General features: G+C 54.7%; 1 protein-coding gene across 1 annotated transcript; it reads left to right on the top strand.

Annotated features, from left to right (window-relative positions):
- Positions 1 to 996: 996 nt before the first annotated feature.
- SHOX (SHOX homeobox) lies at positions 997 to 13478 on the top strand. Its single transcript, XM_039463508.2, has 5 exons — positions 997 to 1282; positions 4613 to 4821; positions 10647 to 10704; positions 10805 to 10893; positions 13233 to 13478. The coding sequence occupies exons 1-5, from the start codon at positions 997 to 999 to the stop codon at positions 13476 to 13478; spliced, it is 888 nt and encodes a 295-aa protein (XP_039319442.1).
- The last annotated feature ends 9462 nt before the right edge of the window (positions 13479 to 22940 follow it).

The raw sequence follows: 22940 nt of genomic DNA, 5'->3' as shown, positions 1-22940 counted from the left end.
CCAGGGTGTCCGCGCGGCGCTAAGTGGGGGGCGGCGGCCTCGAACCCGGGTCTGGCGCGTGCAGAAAGGACCCGGTCTGCACGAACCGGTCCTCCCGGGGACCCGAGCTCCTTTCTGCGGGCGCTGGGGACCCAGGAGGCGGCCGCGGGGATCCTCAGCCTCCGCCCAGGCGCTCCCGTCCAGCTTTAGGGACACCGGGCCCCTTATTCTTGCTTTGGGGGGTCCTTCAGGCGCTTTCCATCTCACCCGCGCGCGCCCTGCTCCTCCATCCGGCCCCGAGGGGCCTCAGCCGGCGTCTCCATCCCTCCATCCAAACGCGCGCAGCCTCCAACTTCCCAAATCGCGGGTCCCCGGCGCGCCCCGGTCCCCTCTCCATCTCCGCCTTGGGAAAGGGGGGGCGGTTCTTGGAACGGTCCAGGCACCGGGCTGTGCGCTCCTCCCCTGGAAGAGAGGGGGGCGCGGAACGGCTGGGACCCTCCTCTCTCCAGCCCCGCGAAGTCCTGGTCCAGTTTCCTTTTGCGCGGCAGGCACGGAGGGAACACAAACGCGGGTACCGGTCTTGGGGGGCGCTGGTGGTGCGCGCGCGCTCTCTGCCAAAAAAAAAAAAAAAAAAAAAGAAAGAAAAAAAGAAAGAAAAACGGGATCTTTACCTCTTTGCACCTCTTTGCGCGACGCCAAACGGTGATGAAATGACAAGAAGCCCAATTGCCGGCCTTGGGGTGGGTGGGGGAGAGACCGAGTCCCTGCGCGCGGAGCCGAGACTCCCGTAATTGCTCGAGACAGGCGGCGCGCGGGGGGCTGGGCGAGGTCGCCGCGTATAAATAGCGAGATTTCCAATGCAAAGGCGTAAATAACAGCGCTGGAGATCCACCCGCGCGCGCACGGGCCGCCTTCCTCCCTCCTCCGCGCGGGGAGACGCGCGCACCCCCCGGCCCCCGCGCCTCCAAAGCTTCCTGGAGTCCTCGCCGCGCACGTTCCTCCCCGCCGGCCTCAGCCATGGAAGAGCTCACGGCTTTTGTATCGAAATCTTTCGACCAGAAAACCAAGGACGGGAACGCGGGAGGCGGCGGCGGCGGCGGCGGCGGGAAGAAGGATTCCATCACCTACCGGGAAGTTTTGGAGAGCGGCCTGGCCGCCCGCTCGCGGGAGCTGGGGACGTCGGATTCCAGCCTCCAGGACCTGACGGAGGGCTCCGGCCACTGCCCCGTGCATTTGTTCAAGGAGCACTTAGACAATGAGAAGGAGAAGCTCAAGGAATTTGGCAGCGCGCGCGTGGCGGAAGGTAAGCTCCTCCGCGCGCCCCGCGGCTTCCCCGGGGTCCCCTCCCGGGGTTCGGAGGTGCCTGGCCCCACGGAGTCGGCCGCACATGGACGGCTCTCCGGCTAGGAGGAGAAGGCCCCGAGGCTAGGATTTTCCTAAGAAAGACACGAAGGCAGGAGTGGAGGCCGTTGGAGAAGCTGGGAGGTCTCTGCGATGGGAGTCCGGGGTGCAAGGAGGATCGGAGCTGGGGCTGCGCGCTGCCCCCAGACCCGAACCCCCTCGCGTGGGCGCAGACACGGGGCTGCCGAGGATCCTGGTGGCCGTCGGGCCTGCTATAAACACGTATTTTTGAGACAGAGTCTCTCTCTGTGGCCCAGGCTGGAGTGCAGTGGCGCGATCTCGGCTCACCGCAACCTCCCTCTCCCGGGTTCAAGCGATTCTCCTGCCTCAGCCTCCCGAGGAGCTGGGATTGCAGGCACCCACCGGGCACACCCGGCTATTTTTTCTGCGTTTTTAGTAGAGACGGCGTTTCACCGTGTTGGCCAGGCTGGTCTCGAACCCCTGACCTCAGAGGATCCGTCCGCCTCGGCCTCGCAAAGTGCTGGGATGAAACGCGTGAGTCGCGGCGCGCCGGGGCCTGGCGCCTTAGGGTGTGGGTTTCTGCCTCCGTCTCCGCGTGTCCGCCCTGGATCTCAGGTCACCCACGCGGAAAGGGGAGCTCTCTCCACCCGACACACCGGGTTACCCTCCACGCTGCGTGGGGCAAACAGACGAAGTAGGCCCCGACCTGCCTGCTTCCGTTTCCTTTAAGAAACAATTTATTATTATTATTTTTTCCCCCCTTTGATCCTCGAGACTGGATGTCGGTGAAAGCTGTTGTCTAAATCAAAACCAGTCCGGTGCCCGCAGGTGGCCGGGATCTGGATGGGGCGTGAGGGGCGCCCCGGGAAGCTGGGGGCTTCCAGGCCGGTTGCAGGAGCCGGGTTTGCAGGCAGGCAGGCCGGCCCTGGGGGCTGCGCTCCAGCTGCTGTTCCAGAACCCTCCTTGGGAGATCTCCCCGTGGGGGAAATCGGGGTGCGAGAGGCCGTGTCGACCCCACCTCTCCCTCCAAACAGACCAACTGGTCTCTGAAAAGCTTCAGAATGAAACGAGCGAAAAGGGGTCAGGGGCTCCACTGCAGAGGAACCAGGAACAGCTATGATTTCTCATTACAAAGAGAGAGAGAGAAGCTCATCTCCGTGGATGGCTTTCCAGAGGCGGGAGCGCAGGGCGCATTCCGCGAAGGTCCTTCTTCCTGAGACTCTGGGGCTACCAGCTTTTCCGGGGCCTGCATGTTGGGTGTGGGTGGCAGAGTTCTGGGGTCATGGGTGGCCTTGCGCGGGGAGACGGGTGACCAGACTTGAGCTTGTGAAGGCAAAAGGCTGGTTCCCAATTCTAAACCAGTGCTCGGTGGCCGGGAGTCCAGGCGCGCAGAGCCGGCCCGGCTCAGCCCGCCGTTCCTCCGCAGGCGCGCACCCAGCCCTGCGGCTCGTACAAAGACAGTCGCCTTCCCTAGACGCGAGGCTGAGCCCCAGACTTTTAGGGCATTCGTGGAAGGAATGTCAGACGGTTCGCAGGGCGCAGCGGCCCGTTCTGTGGGGTTCCTTTTTCCGCTGTCCTTCCCGGAGGCGCGGATTTTCTCCCTCTGGCCTCTCTCTTCTTCCCTCTGGCCGCGGGTCCCCGGGGTGCGGCCATGGTACCACAGCAAAGTCTACTCCAAGCAAGCCGTTTGAAAGCGTAAAATAAGAATTCGGGGATCCAGGAGAGGACAGAGGGTGAGTCCCCCGCTGCGCTTTCCCCTTGACTGCACAGGGACAGACCCCACCAGCGCTGTGTCCCATGCTGGAGGTCAATGGAGGTTAGAGAGTCGGGTGAGGACTCCCTGGCACCCGTGGCTTTTGCAAAGCCCGCAGGCGGCTGCTTGCAGCCTCTGAAGCCCAGTTTACCAGCTGGCCTCCATCTCCGGGGTTCACACTGAAGAGAAATGAAGGAGGCACCTCCAGGGGCAGCTCCAGGAAAAGGATTCAGGGTCGGGAAGGAACGCCGTGTTCTTGGAAGCACGTGCGTTTTAGGAGGCCAGAGGGGCTCTGAAGTCCGTGCTGGAATAAGAGGCCGGCGCTGAATCCAGATCGCGGGAGGCCCTGGGGTGGGTGGTGGAAGGAACAGAGAGAGAAGGCGACTCTAGCCTGTACCGCGTTCCTTTTACACAGCTTGGATTTGACAGCTTTGCAAGTTTCTGGGTGACCCGGGGCCTCTGAGACTCTTTCAAGGCTAAACTTCCAAATGTCAGCGTCTTACCCTTGACACCAGCCTAGGCCGCGCGGGGCTCCTCCTCTGTGCCCAGCAGGCCTGAGATGGGAACCGAGGGGCGTTGGAGGAGCCGCTGTCAGCAGCCCTGCGTGGAAGAAGGGCGTAGTCAGGCTCTGGTTGTCTTACATGAGGGACAAAACGCTTTTCAGCTGGAAGCGCCTGAGAGCGGACTTTCCATGCCCTTCCCTGTCCCGCAGCAAATAAAGCCAGGTCACCGTTTGTGGGAGGGGACGGAGTGCCGTTTCTGGCACCCTGGTGGGGTGGCTGCGCGCCTGACCGCGGGTTATCTGGGAAAGACAGATTTCTCCGAACGCGGTTCGACTCCCAGGCTGCGCTGCTGCGTTCCTCATAGGGGGTTCAGCTGTTCTGGTCAGAAACAGGTTCTGTGAGGAGGGGATTCTTGCTGGCCAGACCCCGGAGGGACCCCCACCCCCAAGCCCAGCTGCGCTGTAACAGGGGATAGCGTCTCTCCGCGGACCTAGAATCCCCAACCTGCCCTTCCCATTCCCAGGCACCCCACAGTTGGCAACTCTTCCTGAAAATAATAATATAATAATAATAATAATAATTTCCTTTCAAAGTATGATTTGACACCCCAGTCTCCTTTAGAATAATCATCATAATAACAAGGTTAGGTTACGTCAACACACTAGAAGTGGATAATTGAGGAAACGATTTGGTGAGGAGGCCAAGAAAACAAGGTTGTTATCCAAAAAAAGCGAGTGTTCTGCTCGGCTTTTTCCGCGTGGGGTGTACGCGGTCCCTGCGTAAAGGCGCATTGCGTTTTCGGGGTACCCCGTCTCCACCGCGGGACACGGGAAGGGGTGGCCGCGTTGCGCAAAAATACCCCCCCCTCCCCCCGTGATGCGCGCACGGTGCCGGGTTGTCTGCGCGCTGCACCCGCTCGCGGAGCCGGGGGGAGGCGGGCGCGCGCGGAGGGGACCCCGGGAGTCTTTGGAGAGGCGCCCCCCGGCTCAGCCCCGCGCCCCCCGCCGCCACGCAGGGATTTACGAATGCAAAGACAAACGCGAGGACGTGAAGTCGGAGGACGAGGACGGGCAGGCCAAGCTGAAGCAGAGGCGCAGCCGCACCAACTTCACCCTGGAGCAGCTCAACGAGCTGGAGCGCCTGTTCGACGAGACGCACTACCCGGACGCCTTCATGCGGGAGGAGCTCAGCCAGCGCCTGGGGCTCTCGGAGGCGCGCGTGCAGGTAGGAACGCGGGGCCCGCGGGGCGCGCCGCCAGCGCCACCTGCGCCCTGCCCGGAGCGCGCGGACCCGGGGCGCACGGGGCGCGCGGGGCGCGCGGGGCGCGCGGCCTCCGGGAGACGCCTGCGGCCTGTGGCGGGGCTTCCCCGGGTTGGTTTGCACGAAGCTCAGACAAATACGTGTATACACGTAGATATGTGTATGTTATATATTTGGATGAGCGGATGCATGGGTTTGCCTTTATGTGTGTGTATGTGTTTATGTATATATAAGGTTGCCTTTGTATGTATATTTACATATATAAAGGCATACTGCATAGTTATATATATATAAAGGCATGTAAAAATATATATTTATATATATATAAAGGCATACTACATAGTTATGTATACATATAAAGTCAGAAAAATATATATTTATATATATAAAGGCATAGTACATAGTTATGTATACATATAAAGTCATAAAAATATATATTTATATATATAAAGGCATACTACATAGTTATATATACATATAAAGTCATAAAATATATATTTATATATATAAAGCATATAAAAATATATATTTATATATAAAGTCATACAACACATATATAGGCATACAACATAGTTATATATATATAAAGCCATATAAAAATATATATACATATATATAAAGGCATACAACATAGTTATAAACGCATATAAAACATATATTTATATATATAAAAGCATACTGCATAGTTATATATATACAAAGGCACACTATATATTTATATGTAAAGGCATAGGACACAGTTATATATATATATAAAGGCATGTAAAATATATATATTTATATATATAAAGGCATATGACATACTTATGTATATATAGGCAAAAAATATATTTATATACATAAAGGCATACAACATATATATATAAAAGCATATGAAATATATATTTATATATAAAGGCAAACATATTTGTTTATATTTATTTGTAGATATATTTTTTCCATATAGGTAAACATATTGTATATATTTATTTGTAGATATATTGATGTATAAAGGCAAACACATATTTGTATATATTCATTTGTAGATATACATATATAAAGGCAAACACATATTTGTATATGTGTGTGTATATACATATGAAAAGGCAAATAGATATATTTGTATATATGTCTGTATATATATATAAACACAAACATATACATATACATATATATATAAGGGCAAACAAGTATATATGTATTTGTTTCTATATATTTGTATATCTATTTATACGAAATGCATATTTGTATATACATTTCTTTATACAAATATGCATGTGTATATGTATTTATTTGTATATATATTATATATATTTATATATTTGTTGGTGTAAATATATATTTGTTTATATAAATGTTTATATATTTTGACCGCTGATTCCCTTGGGTTCCCATAGGGTTGATGATTGGGTCAGCCCATTCAAACACAACTTTCCCCCGATTTTGCTTGGGACATGGAGATACAGATAGGTTTGAGGCAGAGCGTTTTACAAGATCTTTCATTCAGAAAAAAAAATAAAAGTAAATATAAAATAAATATAAATATATATATATATAAAATATAAATATATATATAAAAAATGAAAGTAAATATAAAATAAAAGTAAATAAAAGTAAATTATATATATATATATATATATATATATATATATATATATATATGCCCCTGATCCCCTTCAGTTGCCTCGGGATTGCTTCTCAGGTCAACCCCTTCCAAGCCAGGTTTCCCTCGATCCTGCTTAGGACAGGAAGATACAGATGCTTTGGATGCAGACGGTTTTACAAACTCTTTCATTTAAAAACATGTATCTTGGCCCCTGATTCCCGTCTGTGTTCCCTGGTGCCTGCATTTCGGATCGTGAGGAATCCTAACAGGCTCCTCGGGGTGCTCAGGATGAAAGGAGAGGGCTGCAGTGTGATCCTAGGTGGTCAGAAATAGGGTCTCCTGTTGCCTCCGCCTCCTCCGCTCCCCACAACGCCTCCTCCCTCCTGCACCCGGGAGCTCTGAGGGACAGTTTGGGCATCTGGATGAGGGGAGACCATGAGCCCAGGCCTGGGGGGCTCCCAGAAAGACCTGGAAATCCACAGTGCCCCATCTGAGCAGGCAATGGGGACCAGGAGCAGGGGCCTGTGCAGAGGGACGGGGGGGGCCAGAGGCTTCCTCGGTATTGCAAACATCCACTTAAATGGATGAATTTATTTCCTGGGTGCTGGTGTGAGAGCAGGTTGCAAGGGGCTCCTTCCAGCCCCCGCCTGACACGTTAGCCCCCTGCAAGTTCAACTGCTCCTGGTTCTAAACAGGACAGAGAGGGCGAGGAGAGAGGACAGAGAGAGAGAGAGAGAGAGAGAGAGAGAGAGAGAGAGAGAGAGAGAGAGAGAGACAGGGTCGGGATCCCCGGACCCTCGGGACCCGTTCAAAAATAAATGAAATTAAGATTGCCCACTGGGGACAGATCCATTCAGAGTTTCAAAGGGCTTAGCCCCAGCGGGTTCCCGTAGAATTATTTACGAGGTCAACGTATTCAAAAGCACTTTTCCCCTCGATTTTGCTTGGAACACAGACGCGTTTGATGGGGAGTGTTTTACAAGATCTTTCACTGAAATCCATTATATATATATATATATATAAATGAAATTAAATACGTATGTTTATACATACGTGTGTTACATGCAGGTGTTAGGAGACTTTTCATGAAAAAAATATAAGTGAAGTTAAATATATATTGTTCATAAAAGATCTTGTAAAATATATATGTGTGTGTATATGTATGTGTGTGTGTGTATATATATATATATATATATATTTTTTTTTTTTTTTTTTTTTTTAACTTGTGATTTCCTTCCATTTGTATGGGGCTGATTTTCAGGTCAACCCACTGAAACACAAGTTTCCCTCGATGGGACTTAGGGCCTGAGGATGCGGATGAGTTTCCTGCAGCATCTCTTTTGAGATCCTTCCTTTAAAAAAATCCATTTTGGGCCCTGGTTCCCTGACTCCCTTCTGTCTTTCCCGGCGGCTGCATTTAAAAGGCTCTCTGAGCATCCTTAGCATTCAATAAAGACTTCCACTTAGTGACAGCCCCGTCCCCCAAAACGGCTGTGTCCGGGTGGCCTCGGCCAGGCAAGGGAGCTGGATCAGAAAGGGCTTTCCTGCCCGCCCAGGCCTCTCACGGAAGATGGATGGGACGGGCCCAATTAAATTAATGAAAAGATTAAAGTTTCGCTAACGGGGATATGACGAGAATGTCATGTCCCGGTGTGTCCGTCTGCCCGGGACGTCTCACAGACCCCCGGCCGTTGATGGACTGTTTCTATAAAAATAAATTACTTGTAATTTAATTCCACACTCTTTCTTTCTGGACTCTATTACGGGCTGGCACCTTAGCAGACTTGCAGAACGTTGGTGACGGTGGGGTGCGTGTCTGGAGACCCCGAAAAGCCCCCTACAATCAACACCGTCTGGCAGAGAGGCAGCCACAGGGTATCGATCCGGGATGCCCGGGGACGTGTCCCCGTGGTAAATAATCATAAAAACAAATACGGGACCGGAATGAAAGGCATCATTCTCCATGACCCCCGGGGAAAAGTGTCCCGTCGTCTAGGATGGGCCGGCAGGGTTCAAGTCTTCCTGAGAAATCGATGGGTTCGAGAAGGTGTCAGGGTCCAGGAGGGACGTGTTCAGGCCCAGAATGTCACAGGGCTCCGGTGACGTCTCCAGGTGCACCGGGCAGCCCGCTCGGAGCCGACGGAGTTTCCACGGACGGTGGCAGTTTGCCGTCAATAAACCGGGCCCGCAGACGGCCCTGTTCGTCATTAACCTTTTATTTTGACTGAGGCCCGGGAAAGTCATATCGCGCAGCTGTCAGCGTGATAATGGAAAGTTATGAGAGCCCGGCGCGCGGCGGGCCGTAATTTCATTACAACACATATCTTCGGGTGCACGGCGCGGCGCTAAATTAAATGTCATTATTTACTGTCTCTAATGGAAATCAAAAGGAAATCGCATTAGTGGCGTGGGTGGAAGGGATCCGTGACTGCTCCTTAATGAAGAAATGAGTGTCTAAAACACTGTAATACACTTCCGTGACCAGATTCAGCCCTAATTGGAATTGATCGTGAATCAGTCCCGCCCTGATTGATTAGCGCTTCACGCGGCACCTCATTCATCACTTTTATTCTTCATAATCTTTTTTTTTTTTTTTTTTTTCTCTCCTCCCTCACACAGAGAGTGAACTAGGATTTCCAGATTTCAAGAGGATTCTGTTTTTTTTTTTTTTTTTTAATGGCCTTCCAGGGGCTTCTGGGTGGCCGGCTTGCCGTGGGGCACGGGGGTGCGGGGCAGTGCGCTTTGGGGGTCTCACGGCGGGCTTTGGAAACAGGGCAATTATGGGTGAATTTCAATATGAGCCCCAGGCTGGGGGCTTTTTTTTTTTTTTTTTTTTTTTTTCGGGGGTGGGTAGTGAGGATGACTTTGCTGGGGAAGACGATAAACTTTTCCAGGTTGCCCCGTGTCCCCGGGGGACCCAGTCAGGAACCGAAAATGGCATTTGGAAAGGTCCGAGGGGGGCTGGGTCCCGGGTTCGAGACCAGCCTGTTTTGCTTCCAAACTGCCAGGGTCTTCTGAGGTTTGCTTCGCAGGGTCACTGGGGCGGCTGCTTGTTGCCCACAACAGCTGGAGCTCCCGGGACCCTCAGGGCCGTGGCCGACCGTGTCTGTCTCTGCATGAGTGCCACAGAAAACCTGTGAAAAGTCATCCAGGGACGGACACTGCCACGGGGTGCTGTGGGGGCGGCGCGGGAGCGCGGCAGGGCTCTAGATTGCCAGGCGGCCCTAAGCTCCCTGCCTTTCCCAGCTGGTTTCCTTGGGGCGGACGAGACTCTGAATACCGAGGAAGCAGACGGGGCCTGTAGGAGGCCAGGGGGTGGCATCTGCACCCCAGTCTTGACACGAGGCCCGTGATGTTCCCCAGGCTCCTCGGGGTCCCCTGTTCTGCTGCACCCCACTTCCCGAAGGCCTCCCCCGAGACTCAGAAGGCGTCAGAGGAGCACAAGGCTCCTGCCGCACAGCCTCCTGTTCCTGGGGTGCCCTCTCCGGGATGTTTATGAGTCCCGTAATATTAATGGAGCCCCTGCAGCTCCCAGGGCTTCCGAGGAGGCCACGGGGATGGGAAAGGCATCTTCTGGGCTTGGGGGCCGGGGTCGGGAGCCCTTAGGGCATCTGCCCGCCCACTAGCTGGGTAAAGTATGAAGGTGGAAAGTCGGGGTCTCCCTCCGGGTCTCCAGGGGTTGGGGTTCGGGGTGCCCACCCGGAACGCTGCGAAGTTGCAGAGTGCATGTCCACGGTCTCCGAACACACGCTTTCATTTTAAATTCATCGGCGTTGACTCACAGGACTGACTTCCGTGGGGCACAGCGGGTTTCACAGTGTCCAGCCGTAGGCTGTCAGGCCCACACTTCGGGAGGCCGTGGCGGGCAGATCATTCGAGGTCGGGAGTTCGAGACCAGGCTGGGCAACATGGAGAAACCCCGTCTCCTCTTGAAAACAAACAAACATAAGACACACACACAGACACAGACACACACACACACACACACACACACACACGCAATTTCCAGTTCTAGGTAGCCTGTTATGCATGGGTGGGCACAGAGGGGCAGTCAGGGGCCGGCATTCCGCCCCCGCATCAGTTACCTCCGGACTCCCCGAGCTGCAGAGGGGCTCCGTGGAGTCTGGCAGGGTTAGGGTGGTCCCTGACGGGGCCGCGCTGAGTCCTCAGACCCTTGTGCAACTCTGTCTGCGTTTCCACCAAGGTGTGGTTCCAGAACCGGAGAGCGAAGTGCCGGAAACAGGAAAACCAGATGCATAAAGGTGGGTGTCGGGGCTTGGAGGGAGGTGGGAGCCTGAAGCTGGGGAGGGGGGCCTTCCTGGGGGGGACCCCCACATTCACACCTCTTCTCTTTCACCACAGGCGTCATCCTGGGCACTGCCAACCACCTAGACGCCTGCCGGGTGGCACCCTACGTGAACATGGGGACTTTGAGGATGCCTTTCCAACAGGTAGCTCATTTTTCTTCCTCGGAACAGCCCCGGGGACCCGGCGCCTCCTCCTTCTCCGCTTCCCGGCCCCTCCCCGCGCTGGCTCCCAAATCCTGACCTCCCAGAGACTTCTCGGCTAGCCTGGGTGGGCGCTGTGGGGGAGGTAGGCTTTTCCAAGGGAGCATTTAAAAGAGCCTTCGCACGTATTAAATCAGGCTGGACCTGGCGTGGTGGTCCGTGCCTGTCACCCCAGCGCTGTGGGAGGCCGAGGCGGGCGGATCTCCTGAGGTCAGGAGTTCGAGACCAGCCTGGCCAGCACGGTGAAACCCCGTCTCTACTAAAAACACAAAAATTAGCCGGGGGTGTGGCGATGTCACGCGACTGTAATCCCAGCTACTCAGGAGGCTGAGGCAGGAGAATCCGGGAGGTGGAGGTTGCGGTGAGCCGAGATCGCGCCATTGCACTCCAGCCTGGGCCACAGAGCGAGACTCTGAGACTCTGTCTCAAAAAAAGAAAGAAAGAAAGAAAAAAAAAAAAATATATATATATATATCAGGCTGTGAATTCCAAGAGCCGGCTTTGGAAAGGTGGACATACGCAAGTTTAAGCAGAAATCTAACAAAGATCAGAGTGGGGAGAAATCCCACCCAGCCAGGCAGCCTCCTCCTGGCTGTCTGCCTGGCTAAGAAAGGTGGAATGTGTGGGCCTGAGTATCACAAATGGGATAGAGCCTTGGGGACCCGGTGTTCTCGGGAGAGAGGATTGGGGACCTGGTGTCCCAGAAAGACGCTTGGGGAGCCGCTGTCCCAAGGGGAATCCCCTTTCACCAATCCCCCAAGTACCCAAGGTCTGGGGCGTCTGCCGGCTCCTGGACGCCGTCCTGGGCTGTGCACCTCTGAGCTGGGGACACAGTGCTCAGTTCCCAGCCGACCTGGGAGGGAGCATCGCTGGGATTCCCTGGCCCAAGGCGTCAGGAGTCAGCTGCGGACCCCCAAGCTTCCCAGGGGCACCCCTCTGCTCTGGCTCAGCGTGGGGATTGGGTGGGGGGCATTTGGGAACTGCCTGGAAGGAGGTGCGGGGTCGCAGGAGAAGAGAGGGCAGTGCCCACGTGCGCCCTGGCTGGACGCAGCAGGGCTGCCTCAGTTTCCAGTTTGGGGTTCAGAGTGCAAGCCTGGGTGGAACGGAGTTGGTGGGGGGGAGGCTGGCAGGGGGGACGCGTACGCTCCCTTCTTGACCGTTTTATTCCAAGGGGACAGGTCGGGGGTTTTTATTCGGGCGCTTGTTTGCGGAAAGACTTCAGGTCCCAGACGTCTGGCCTCTGCCTCTGCTGGCTGAGGTTGGAGGGCGCTGGGGGTGGCGGCTGGGAGCGGCAGCTATAAAGGTGTAAATCGTGAATGAACAATTCAGAAATGGACCCTGAGCGGGAGATCTCCAAGTCTCCAGGGCTCCGGCCCAAAGGACAGGGGTCCATATCCCGCCTGTTCCCCCGTCCTGGGCACGTGGCCTCCAGGCTGGGGACAGAGCCCACCTCTTGCACAGTCTCTGGGACGCAGGAGCCAGTGAAATGAGGTCGCTGAAGGCTGCAGGCCTGCGTGGCTTTGCGCAATGGAGCCTTGGGGAGCTGGCATCCCCGGAAGACGCTTGGGGACCTGATGTCCCTGGGGAGACGCTTGTGGACCTGATGTCACTGGGGGAGAGGCTTGTGGACCTGGTTTCTGTGGAGGAGGCTTGGGGAAAGAGGGTCCCCAGGAGACGCTTGGGGCAGCTGGTGTCCCTGCTGAGACGCTTGGGGACCTGATGTTCCTGTGGGAGAGGGTTGGGTAGCTGGTGTCTCCCCCCCCCCCCCAGGCTTGGGGACCTGGTGTCTCCGGGGAGAGGGTTGGAGAGCTGGTGTTCCTGTAGAGACACTTTCGGAGCTGGTGTTCCTGGGAAAGGGTTGGGGAGCTCGTGTTCCCGGGAGAGGCTTGGGGAGCTGCTGTCCCCAAGAGAGTTTTGGGGACCTGATGTCCCCGGGAGAGGCCTGGGGAGCTGGTGTTCCCTACTTGGGGGCGGTGGGGTGAGCTGAAGTCCAGGCCCTGAATCCCGGCAAACTGAGCGCATCTGGAACTCCCTGGTGGGCGCCCGGATGGGAACCCCACTCCGATGCGCTTTGGATTGTCCTGGCCCGGCTGGTCCCGAAGGCAGCGCCAGCTCTGGGCCAGGGGGAAAGGGAACAGCCTGGTTGGGGGTGGTCTGCACAGTGGGAGGAGGGGTGACGCTCCCCAGGGGAGAAGAGACGCGTTGGGGGTTTTCCAGCGGGCACGGGGAGGGTCCCGAAGACCCCATCGCGCGCCCTCACCGCGCCCGGGTCCGCTCCGCAGGTCCAGGCTCAGCTGCAGCTGGAAGGCGTGGCCCACGCGCACCCGCACCTGCACCCGCACCTGGCGGCGCACGCGCCCTACCTGATGTTCCCCCCGCCGCCCTTCGGGCTGCCCATCGCGTCGCTGGCCGAGTCCGCCTCGGCTGCTGCCGTGGTCGCCGCCGCCGCGAAAAGCAACAGCAAGAACTCCAGCATCGCCGACCTGCGGCTGAAGGCGCGCAAGCACGCGGAGGCCCTGGGGCTCTGACCCCCGCGCGCCGGCCCCCCAGCGTTGCGCGCCTCCGGACCCTGGGGCTCCGCGCACCCCGCCTGCACCGCGTCCTGCACTCCACCTCCCCTTCCAGCTCCTCCCACGGCCCGGAGCCGCGGCGGCCCTCAGCGCTCCTGCAACCGGGGGGGCTCCTCAGCGCACCGGCACCGCGCGCTCCTGCACCCCGGGGGCTCCTCAGCGCACCGACACCCGCATGCTCTGCAACCCGGGGCTCCTCAGTGCTCCGCTACCCGCGCGCTCCTGCACTCCTAGGGCTCCTCAGCGCACCGACATCCGCGCGCTCCTGCACCCCGGGGGCTCCCGCAAGAGACCTGGGGAGGGGTCTCCTGAGACGGTCCACGCACGACCCAGCCAGACCCTCGCGGAGATGGTGCAGAAGGCGGAGGGGGTGCCCCGCCGTGCGCCCTGCCCGGCCCCTCTCCAAGGCTCCTCGTGCGTCCTGGGACCCTGGAGAAGGGGACCCCCACCTGGCTGCGTCTTCCTCCGCTAATATCCTCCATGCATGCGGCTAACTACACACGTTTGGAAGATCCTAGGGTCGAGGAAAGTGCAAAGGTCCCGGGGCTGGTCTCCGATGGAAACGCCATTTCTTCGTTGCCAAGGATTTTCTTCACTGCCATATACACCCTCCCTCGTGCAAGGAGCTGCAGAACCAGCGTGGATCTGAATGTGGACTTTGGAACCCCAGGACGCAGGGGCTGGGTTCCCCTCCACCGCCCCCCAGCCTCCCAGGCAGCAATAAGGAAACAGTTCTCTGGCTGAGGCTGAGGACGTGAACCGCGCCTTGGAACGGGAGGGGAGCGAGAATCGAACCTCCCACGTGGAGAGCCCACTTTCCGGGGACCTGAGTCAGGAGCATGAACTCCTCCCACACAGCAGGCCCCACAGCACGGGAACGGGTCGGGGTCCCTTGTGCCACAGAAGAGGCCACTTGACACCTTTTTCCAGTATTTGACTCCCAGTTGACTGGATATTTCGGTTTGGGTTTTTTTTTTTTTTTTTTTCTTTGCTGATTTGCAGAATTGAGACGCAAAGGACTTGCCTGAGACGCGTCGTGGTTTTAAGGTATAATACTGGGGCAGCATTAACTTCAGTGACATGGAATCAAGTGCAATATTATAAATATTATAGATTTAAAAGAGAAAAATAATAGCACTGCACTCTTGACCCCATCAGCGTCTGAGGTGGAAAGGCATGAGCTCTTCTCCACGCGCTGGCCGCCCGGCCACTCAGGGCCCCGTGGCAGAAATCATGGTGTGGACATTGACCGGGCTGCCGTGCAAGGGTGGCTGTCTTTCCAAAGGGGATAAAAGACAGCAGGGGGTGGCCGGGATGTGAGTTATTTGGTCCATGGCCTGTTTCTGCTTGGGAGAAGGGTAAAAAAGCCAGGGAGACATCCAGGGACTTTGAAGGTGTTTGCAGATATCCGTGTTTCCAAGGTATACGTGCAGATTTTCCTAGTTTTTTTTTTTTTTTTTTTCTTTCTGTTTGATTTTCTTTTTTTGACACAGAGACTTGCTACGTACGTAGCCCAGGCTGGAGTGCAATGGCGCGATCTCGGCTCACCGCAACCTCCGCCTCCCGGGTTCAAGCGATTCTCCTGCCTCGGCCTCCTGAGTCGCCGGGACGACAGGCGCCCGCCACCACGCCCGGCTAAGTTTTTGTATTTTTAGTAGAGACGGGGGTTTCACCCTGTTGGCCAGGCTGGTCTCGAACTCCCGACCTCAGGTGACTGGCCCGCCTCGGCCTCCCAGAGTGCCCCCCCTGCTTTGATAAACCTTGAATAGCAACCTGCCATCCCAGCTGGTGTGGTGTGGACACTGGCTTGAAATGACCCGCCCCAAGACATTCAGGGTTCTGCGCCCAGGTTGTGAGAGGCCCACGTTGCATGTTCTGATTGGTTTTCTGGGAACGCCGCAAGGGGCTTCATGACCTCCAAGAGGATGTATCGGCACGTTTTAGGTTAGTTAACCAGGCCTTTCCAGAGAGAAACGACGTTTCTCTTCCTCCCAGCCAACGTTCTGTCATTTCCAAAACATGCCTGCGCCTTCCCGGATTCAGCCTTGAGGGTTCTCTTTCCGAGCTTCTGATTCAGATACTTCTCCCTGACGGAGCTGGGAAGAAAAGAAAAGAAATAAAATAAAATAAAATAAAACCACCACTCTTTTTTCCATCCCACGTAAGAGAACGCTTTTATTTTATCGTATTTTGTTTTGTTTTATTTTTTGAGATGGAGTCTGGCTCTGTCACCCAGGCTGGAATGTAATGTGACCAGCTCGGTTCACTGCAACCTCCACCTCCCGGGTTCAAGCGATTGTCCTGCCTCAGCCTCCCAGAGAGCTGGGACTACAGGCACCTGCCACCATGCCCGGCTGACTTTTGTATGTTTAGTAGAGACGGGGTTTCAGCATGTTGTTCAGGCTGCTCTCGAACTCCCGACCTCGGGTGATCCGCCCGCCTCGGCCTCCCAAAGTGCTGGGATCACAGGCGTGAGCCACCGCGCCCGGCCTGAGAAAACACTTCCTTCCTGGGCGGTGAGCTGATAACGCTTTATACAAACCCAAAAGCCCCTTCCACATTTTTTTTTTAAATTTAAAAAAGTTAGGGCCGCTGTCAGATGACACACAGACAGAGGAAGAACGTTTTTCCATCACCTGCTGCTTCTTTTAACCCGGGCATTCGAGTCTTTGCCAGATTCAGTTTTCTTTTTAAAAACCATGGGAGTTAAAAAATAAAAATAAAAAAAAAATAAAATAAAAAAAGAGAGAGAAAGAGAGGGTTTTATATTTAAGTGGAAGTTTTTTTTTTTTTTCAAAGAAAAATTGCATTTTGAATCTTTGAGACGTAGCTGCATTCATCAGAGTGGGTAACACTTGGGAAAAGTGCTTGGTACGATCTGTTCACCCCTATATATTTATTGTCTTTCTCCCGAAAACGGCTTAGAGTGGATTTCAAACATCGAAACGTAACCATCTGTCACCATTTCCTCCCGACAAAACGCTCAGTCCACGTGAGCAGAGAGACATAGGCCTGGTCTCTGTCGTATCTGAATTTTTTTTTTTCTTTTTTTTTTTTTAACCTTTTTTTTCTATTGGAGGCGGAGTTTGGCTCTGGTGGCCCAGGCTGGAGTGCAGTGGCGCGATCTCAGCTCACGGCAACCTCCGCGTCGCGGGTTCAAGTGATCCCAGGTACTCCGGGTAGCTGGGATTACAAGTTCCTACCACCACAGCCGGATAATAATAATTATTATTATTTTATATTTTTATAGAGACAATAGTTCACCGTGTTGGCCAGGCTGGTCTCAAACTCCCGACCTCAGGTGATCCGCCCGCCCCGGCCTCCCTAAGTGCCGGGATGACAGGTGTGAGCCACGGCACCTGGTCTGAATCTCAACTTTTGGAATAGACTTACCGGGCCGGGCCGTGTGGCTCATGTCTGTGATCCCACCACTTTGGGAGGTCGAGGCAGGCGGATCACGAGGTCAGGAGTTCAAGACCGGCCTGGCCACGATGCCGAAACCCCGTCTCTACTAAAAATGGAAAAATCAGCAGGGTGTGGTGGCGGGCGCCTAAAATCCCAGCTCCTGGGAGGCTGAGGCAGGAGAAATGCTTGAACCCGGGAGGTGGAGGTTGGGGTGAGCCGAGATGGGACCAGGACACCCCAGCCTGGACATACAGCGAGACTCCGTCTTGAAAAAAAAAAAAATGGTAGTTGACTGTCAACTCTGCTGGAACGGCTGAGTCTCCAGGCCAGGGAGAGCCTCTTGCTTCAGTTTGATTTCATACGGACGGAGAGGCAGGCTGCACCCCCGCAAACGGGACCCCGAAACACAGGCAACCCCGAGAACCGTGAGCCGGGGGCGCTGGTTGCTGTTCGGCCCGGAGGTCTTCAGCGTTTCTCCCGGGACAGAAGTGGGGCGACTTTCTGGACGGCGGACGGCGGAGGGGGGGTCCCCGAAGGAGCGTGGGGTGCAGGGGTGCCGGCTGCGTCTTCCTGAAACTCTCCGGGACGGAGGGAAATGGGATCTTCAGCCTGGGTTGTGAGCAGGTCCCGGCACGAAGGCCGACCGCTGTCTGTGTCTCTCTCTTCCTTCCTTCCTGCCTCTTTCTCTCTCTCTCTCTCTCTGTTTCTTCCCGTCTTCCTCGCTCCCTCTTCTTTCTTTTTCTTTTTTCTCTCTGCCTCTCCCTTCCTTGCTTGCTTTTTCTCTCTTCTTTCTCTTTGTTTCTTTCTGTTTCTATTTTTCCTTCTTTATCTTTCTCTACATCTCTCCGTGTCTTTCTCTCTTTCCCTCTTTCTTTCTGTCGGTCTTGCGGGGTCACCGAGGCCGGAGAATCAGGGTCCGACGCCGGCTCTGCCCTGTAACCTCCGCCTCCCGGGTGCAAGGAACCCTCGGTCCCTCTGCCTCCTGCGTAGACGGGACTGCAGGCGCCCGCCACCCAACCTGCCTGATTTTTGTATTTTTTTTAGCAGAGACGCCGTTTCGCCGTGTGGGCCGGGCTGGTCTTGAACGCCTGATCTCAGAGGATCTGCCCACCTCAGCCTCCCAAAGTGCTGGCGTGACAGGCGTGAGCCACGGTGCCCGGCCGCCTTTTTCTTTCTTTCTTTTATTTCTGTTGTGTTGTTCTGGGATAGTTCGGAGGCCGTGGGGAGATGTGGACGTACGAATGTGACGTGGGTGGGGTTTGGGTCATTGGAAGTGTCTCCAGAGCCACGGCGGCTCCTTGCTTCCCCCCCACAGGATACGAGAAGTGAAACCCATAGGCCGGGCCCACGTTGGCGGCTCTTGGTGCTTTTCAAAGTCACACTGTTCCCCCAACACCGTGCTGGGGACCTCGCTGGCACAGCAGAAAACACCCCTCCGAAAGCCAAGCGGGCTCGGTCTGCGAGACGCCCGGGAGCCTCTGGCCGCAGCGTGGCCCGAGGAATCCGTGGCCGGCCGAACTCAAAGACGTGGGGCCGAGTCCCGAGACATGTTTTCTTTTTCCCTGCCGAGAACTCGCCCACGAAGTTTAGACACCACCCGGTCGAGGAAAAAGTCACTTCTTTGTTCCTTGGGCTCTTGAAGTCTCTTTCGGACATACCCACGTCTCTCTCTTTTCGGTGCCTCCCTGGGAAACAGCCCCAGGAGAAGGAATCGGATTTGTTGGACGTTGGTATTCGATGAGCTGACTCCGGCCGAGCCTCCTGCTGGTGCCTCCTTGGGAAACGGCGGCCCCTGGAAATTGCCAAGACTTAGAAAAATAAAAAAAATGCACCTTCTCTGGTGAGGGTGGGGAGGGCAGAGGGGTCTCCCTGAAGCATCTGTGATGACAGGGTCTCTCGGGCGTGGCTTTCTTCTCCAGCATGGTGAACAAGGACGTGGGAGAGATTCCGTGCCTGTGTGATTTACACGGATAAGAACATCCAACACCCGTTTTTCCAATCACAACGTGAGTTTGGCGGCCGTGGCGTTGCCTGGTTGGCACCATGCTTTGGTTTTTCTGCGTTTTTTATTTTTATTTTTTTGAGAGAGAGAGAGTCTCACTCTGTCAGGTGTCCCCCACCATTCCCGGCGTCCCCCACCATTCCCAGTTATTATTATTATTTTTTTTGTATTTTAGTAGAGACAGGGTTTCACCATGCTGGCCAGCCTGGTCTCGAACTCCTGACCTTGTGATCCGCCCGCCTCGGCCTCCCTGATTGCTGGGATGCGAGGCGTGAGCGGCTGCGTCCGGCCACTGTCGTGCTTTCTATTTTCATTTTCTTTGGCTTCTCCACGGGGGCACGGATTCTCCCGGGTGCTCTCGGCACAGATGACTGAGTCGTTTTGACACCCGCCCCCCACCCACCAACAAAAGGAATACAGGGAAAAAGAAATTGGCTTTTAAAAACAACGTTTTTTCTTTTTTTTTTTTTGGCTGGTCCGGAGACAGGCTGTCCCACGAAGGACCTGTCTACCGCTCCCAAGTGCAGCCGGCCACCCACGCTGTCCCATCGCCGTGGTCGTGTGACCGTCTCTGGAATCTGCAGACACTGGGGACAGCTGGGCGTTGAACCCCCATGAAGTCGGGATAGTTTCGGGGGGCCAGAAAGCCCCAAGTAAGACGCTGACCTTTCAAAAACGTTTCCCTGCGAACCAGCGCAGGCCGGGCACGGCGGCTCACGCCCGTGACCCCGGCACTTTGCCAGGTTGCAGCGGGCAAATCAGGAGGTCGGGAGTTGGAGACCAGCCTGGCCGGGATGGCGAAACCCCGTCTGTACTAAAAACACTGAAAGTTACCCGGGCACCTGCAATGCCAGGTACTCGGGAGGCCGAGGCAGGAGGATCGCTTGAACCCGGGAGGCGGAGGCTGCGGTGAGCCGAGATGGTGCCACGGAACTCCAGCCTGGGCCACAGAGCGAGACTCTCTGTCCAAAAATAAAGAACACGGAGAACTGTCCGGTTCCGAGACGGGAGGATGAGGGACAGAGACTCCGTGTCCACACATTTCAAAGGCACTTTGCTGAGACTCCCCTCCCTGTCCCCGGTGTGTGGAGACGCCTGGGGTGTGGACAGAGGTTTTCGGAGGAGACGTTTGACATTTAAAAAAGGAAACGCCAACCCGGTGCCTAGTGGACGAAGACGACCGAGCTGAGTCAATACGCCGATTATTTTTCGATTCCCGCGGATCCCCTGATGCCGCCGATCAATGCCTGATGGACATTCGCTGCTTAACGAGCACTGGCTGAAGGCACCAAGAGAAGATCAGGTTTCAAAGCGATGAAACGTGCTATTTATTGGAACGGGGTGGGGGGAAGCGTTTCACGGACTCAGCTGCTTGTACCTGCAGGTTCCCGGGGAGGGCTGTCTGTGGCTGTGTTATTTATTTTGTGACCTCGGTTGAAAGTTCATAAATATGTCCTATTTTCATGACGTGGAGTGTCGATGGGACAGCGTCGTGCATTTATTTTTATATGTCTTCAGCCTGTTGCTCTTTGTCTGTTTTTTTTTTTTTTTTTTTTTGCAATCTGTGAGCGGCCCGTCGGGACTGAGGCCGTCGGTGGCCACGGCCGGGCCCGGGTGACGCACACGAGACACGTCTGTCTGTACCGCAGGGTTTTCAGGGATGGCTTCGAACCGCACGAAATCCCGCACCGTTTCCCAAACCAACGGTCTTAAAACGTGTATTCCTCGGATGCTGTCGGAGTGGGGGGTCCAGGGAAGGAAAACTCAGCCTGGCGGTTCCGTCTCCCGCCGCTCCGACGGGCCCCGGAGCTTGACCGCCCTTCTGTGGGGTTCCAGCAACAGAGTGTGTTTTGTGAGGCCGTGTAGGATGAATGTACATCTTGTAAAACGGAGATATAAATAAACTTATAAATATTTGTATTCAAGTGTTAAAAAAAAAAACCACCTCTCCCCTCTCCGCGGAGGCCAGGCCGCGGCTGAACGTACACTCATTCCTTTTCGTCACCGTGGACTGGGGTGCTCCCTGCATTTCTGGGGGGCACCTGGGGTGAACCCCAGAGCTGGGGAGGCGTCTTTGAGTTTGGGTTGGATGCCGTGAAATGGACCTTCCGGCTCCTCAGCCGCGTTCCCCCAGAAGGTGCGAAAAACGAGCCAAAAAAGCTCTGATGTGAATGAAGTCCAGGTCGGTACAGACAAGGCAGGTCCCCCCACACACCCCACTTTTTTTTGAGACAGAGTCTGGCTGTTGTCACCCAGGCTGCAGTGCAGTGGCGAGATCTCGGCTCACGGTCACCTCCGCCTCCCGGGTTCAACAGACTCTCCTGCCTCTCAGCCTCCCTCACAGCTGGGGCTACAGGCCTGGAATCTAATTTTCATATTTTTAGTATAGACAGGGGGTTTCGCCACGTTGGACAGGCTGCCCTTGAACGCCTGAAATCCCCCCGCCTCGGCCTCACGACGTCCATTTTGGCTTTTACTTTTCATTTTGTTTGCATTTTGGCCACGGCACGAAGCCTCCAGGACGCGGTTGCAACGATGATTCAGTCATTTTAAGAGAAAAAAAAAAAAAAAAGAGAGACAGAATCCATGGAAAAAGAAATGGACTTTTTTTAAAAAAAAAAACAACGTTTTTGCTTTTGTCTTTTTTGGCATGGGGTTTTTCTGTCTTTATGGAAAGGAAAGTTCATGATTGGATTTGCCCAGCCTGACTGGTTCGCAGCTGTGATAAGAACCAGATGGAGGGACGTGGGGGAGGGGAAGCACCCAGACAGACTTCTCCGCGCGGTTACGGGGTGCACAGGGCTGGGGACCTTTCCCTCTGCAAGGACGCGGGACCCAGCAGCAGGTGACCGTTTGCGACAGTCACACGAGCCCTGACTCCAGGCTGATGCTTTTCTGGACGCTGCGTTCTTCCTGCTGAGCCACGGGCCACAGAAGCGCTTCTCAGAGGCCACGTTTCCACCCCACGCTGCAAAGTCCAACTTACAATTACGATTATGTCTTTTTTTTTTTTTTTTTTTTCTGATCTGCCTGGTGCAAAACACGTCTGAAGCTCACAGCCCTGTTCGCTCAGCCCGTCTGGCTCTTGCAGGGCAGGACAAACGGGGGTTTTCCGTGTGTAGCAGTCGGGGGGCTTTGGCTAAGCCGTGGACACTCCCAGAGGAAGCCGCGAAGGGGTTTCACAGCTGACCACGTTCCGTCACACCCCAGCCTTTTGCAACGTGTTTTTTTTTTTTTTTTTAAATTGGCAAACTCGGGCAGGTTCGGTCTTTTTCAGACTCGGGGCCTCGGTGGAAACGTTAATGCACACCGTGATTCCGCGGCTCAAATGCTCAGTTCTGGCCGGGCGTTGTGGGTCACGTCCCTAATCCCAGCATTCTGGGAGGCCGAGGTGGGTGGATCACCTGAGGTCGGGAGTTCCAGACCAGCCCGGCCAACACGGTGAAACTTCCATCTTTACTAAAGATAAAAGAAATTACCCAGCTGTGGTGATTGGTGACTGTCACCCCAGCACTTTGGGAGGCCAACGTGGGTGGATCACGTGAGGTCGGGAGTTCGATACCAGCCTGGCCAACATGGTGAAACCCCGTCTCTACCAAAAATACAATAAACTACCCGGGTGTGCTGGCGGGTGCCTGTCATCCCAGCTACTTGGGAGGCTGAGGCCGGAGAATCACTTGAACCCGGGAGGCGGAGGTTGCGGTGAGCCAAGATCTCTTCACTGCGCGCCAGGCTGGGTAACAGAGCCAGATTCCGTTTCAAAAAAAAAATAAATAAATAACATAATAAAATAAAGTAAAACGTTCTGCTTTTTTTTTTTTTTTTTAAAAAAAATAAGCCATTCCATAGTTTTAGTGGGCAGAAGTTCAAGTATGGCATTTTATAAAATCATTTAAATGTAATTTTATTTCAAGTGTTTCATAGAAAATTAAAAACCAAAGCCATCTTGTTCGGGAAATCCGTTCATATTGTTTCACAGAGACCCTTTCCTTAGAAATAGATACTTTGCTGCA

Source organism: Saimiri boliviensis, chromosome Y, assembly GCF_048565385.1.
Source record: "Saimiri boliviensis isolate mSaiBol1 chromosome Y, mSaiBol1.pri, whole genome shotgun sequence".
NCBI lineage: Eukaryota > Metazoa > Chordata > Mammalia > Primates > Cebidae > Saimiri > Saimiri boliviensis.
Note: the sequence above shows the minus strand (reverse complement) of the source record. Positions and strands in the feature narration are given on the sequence as shown.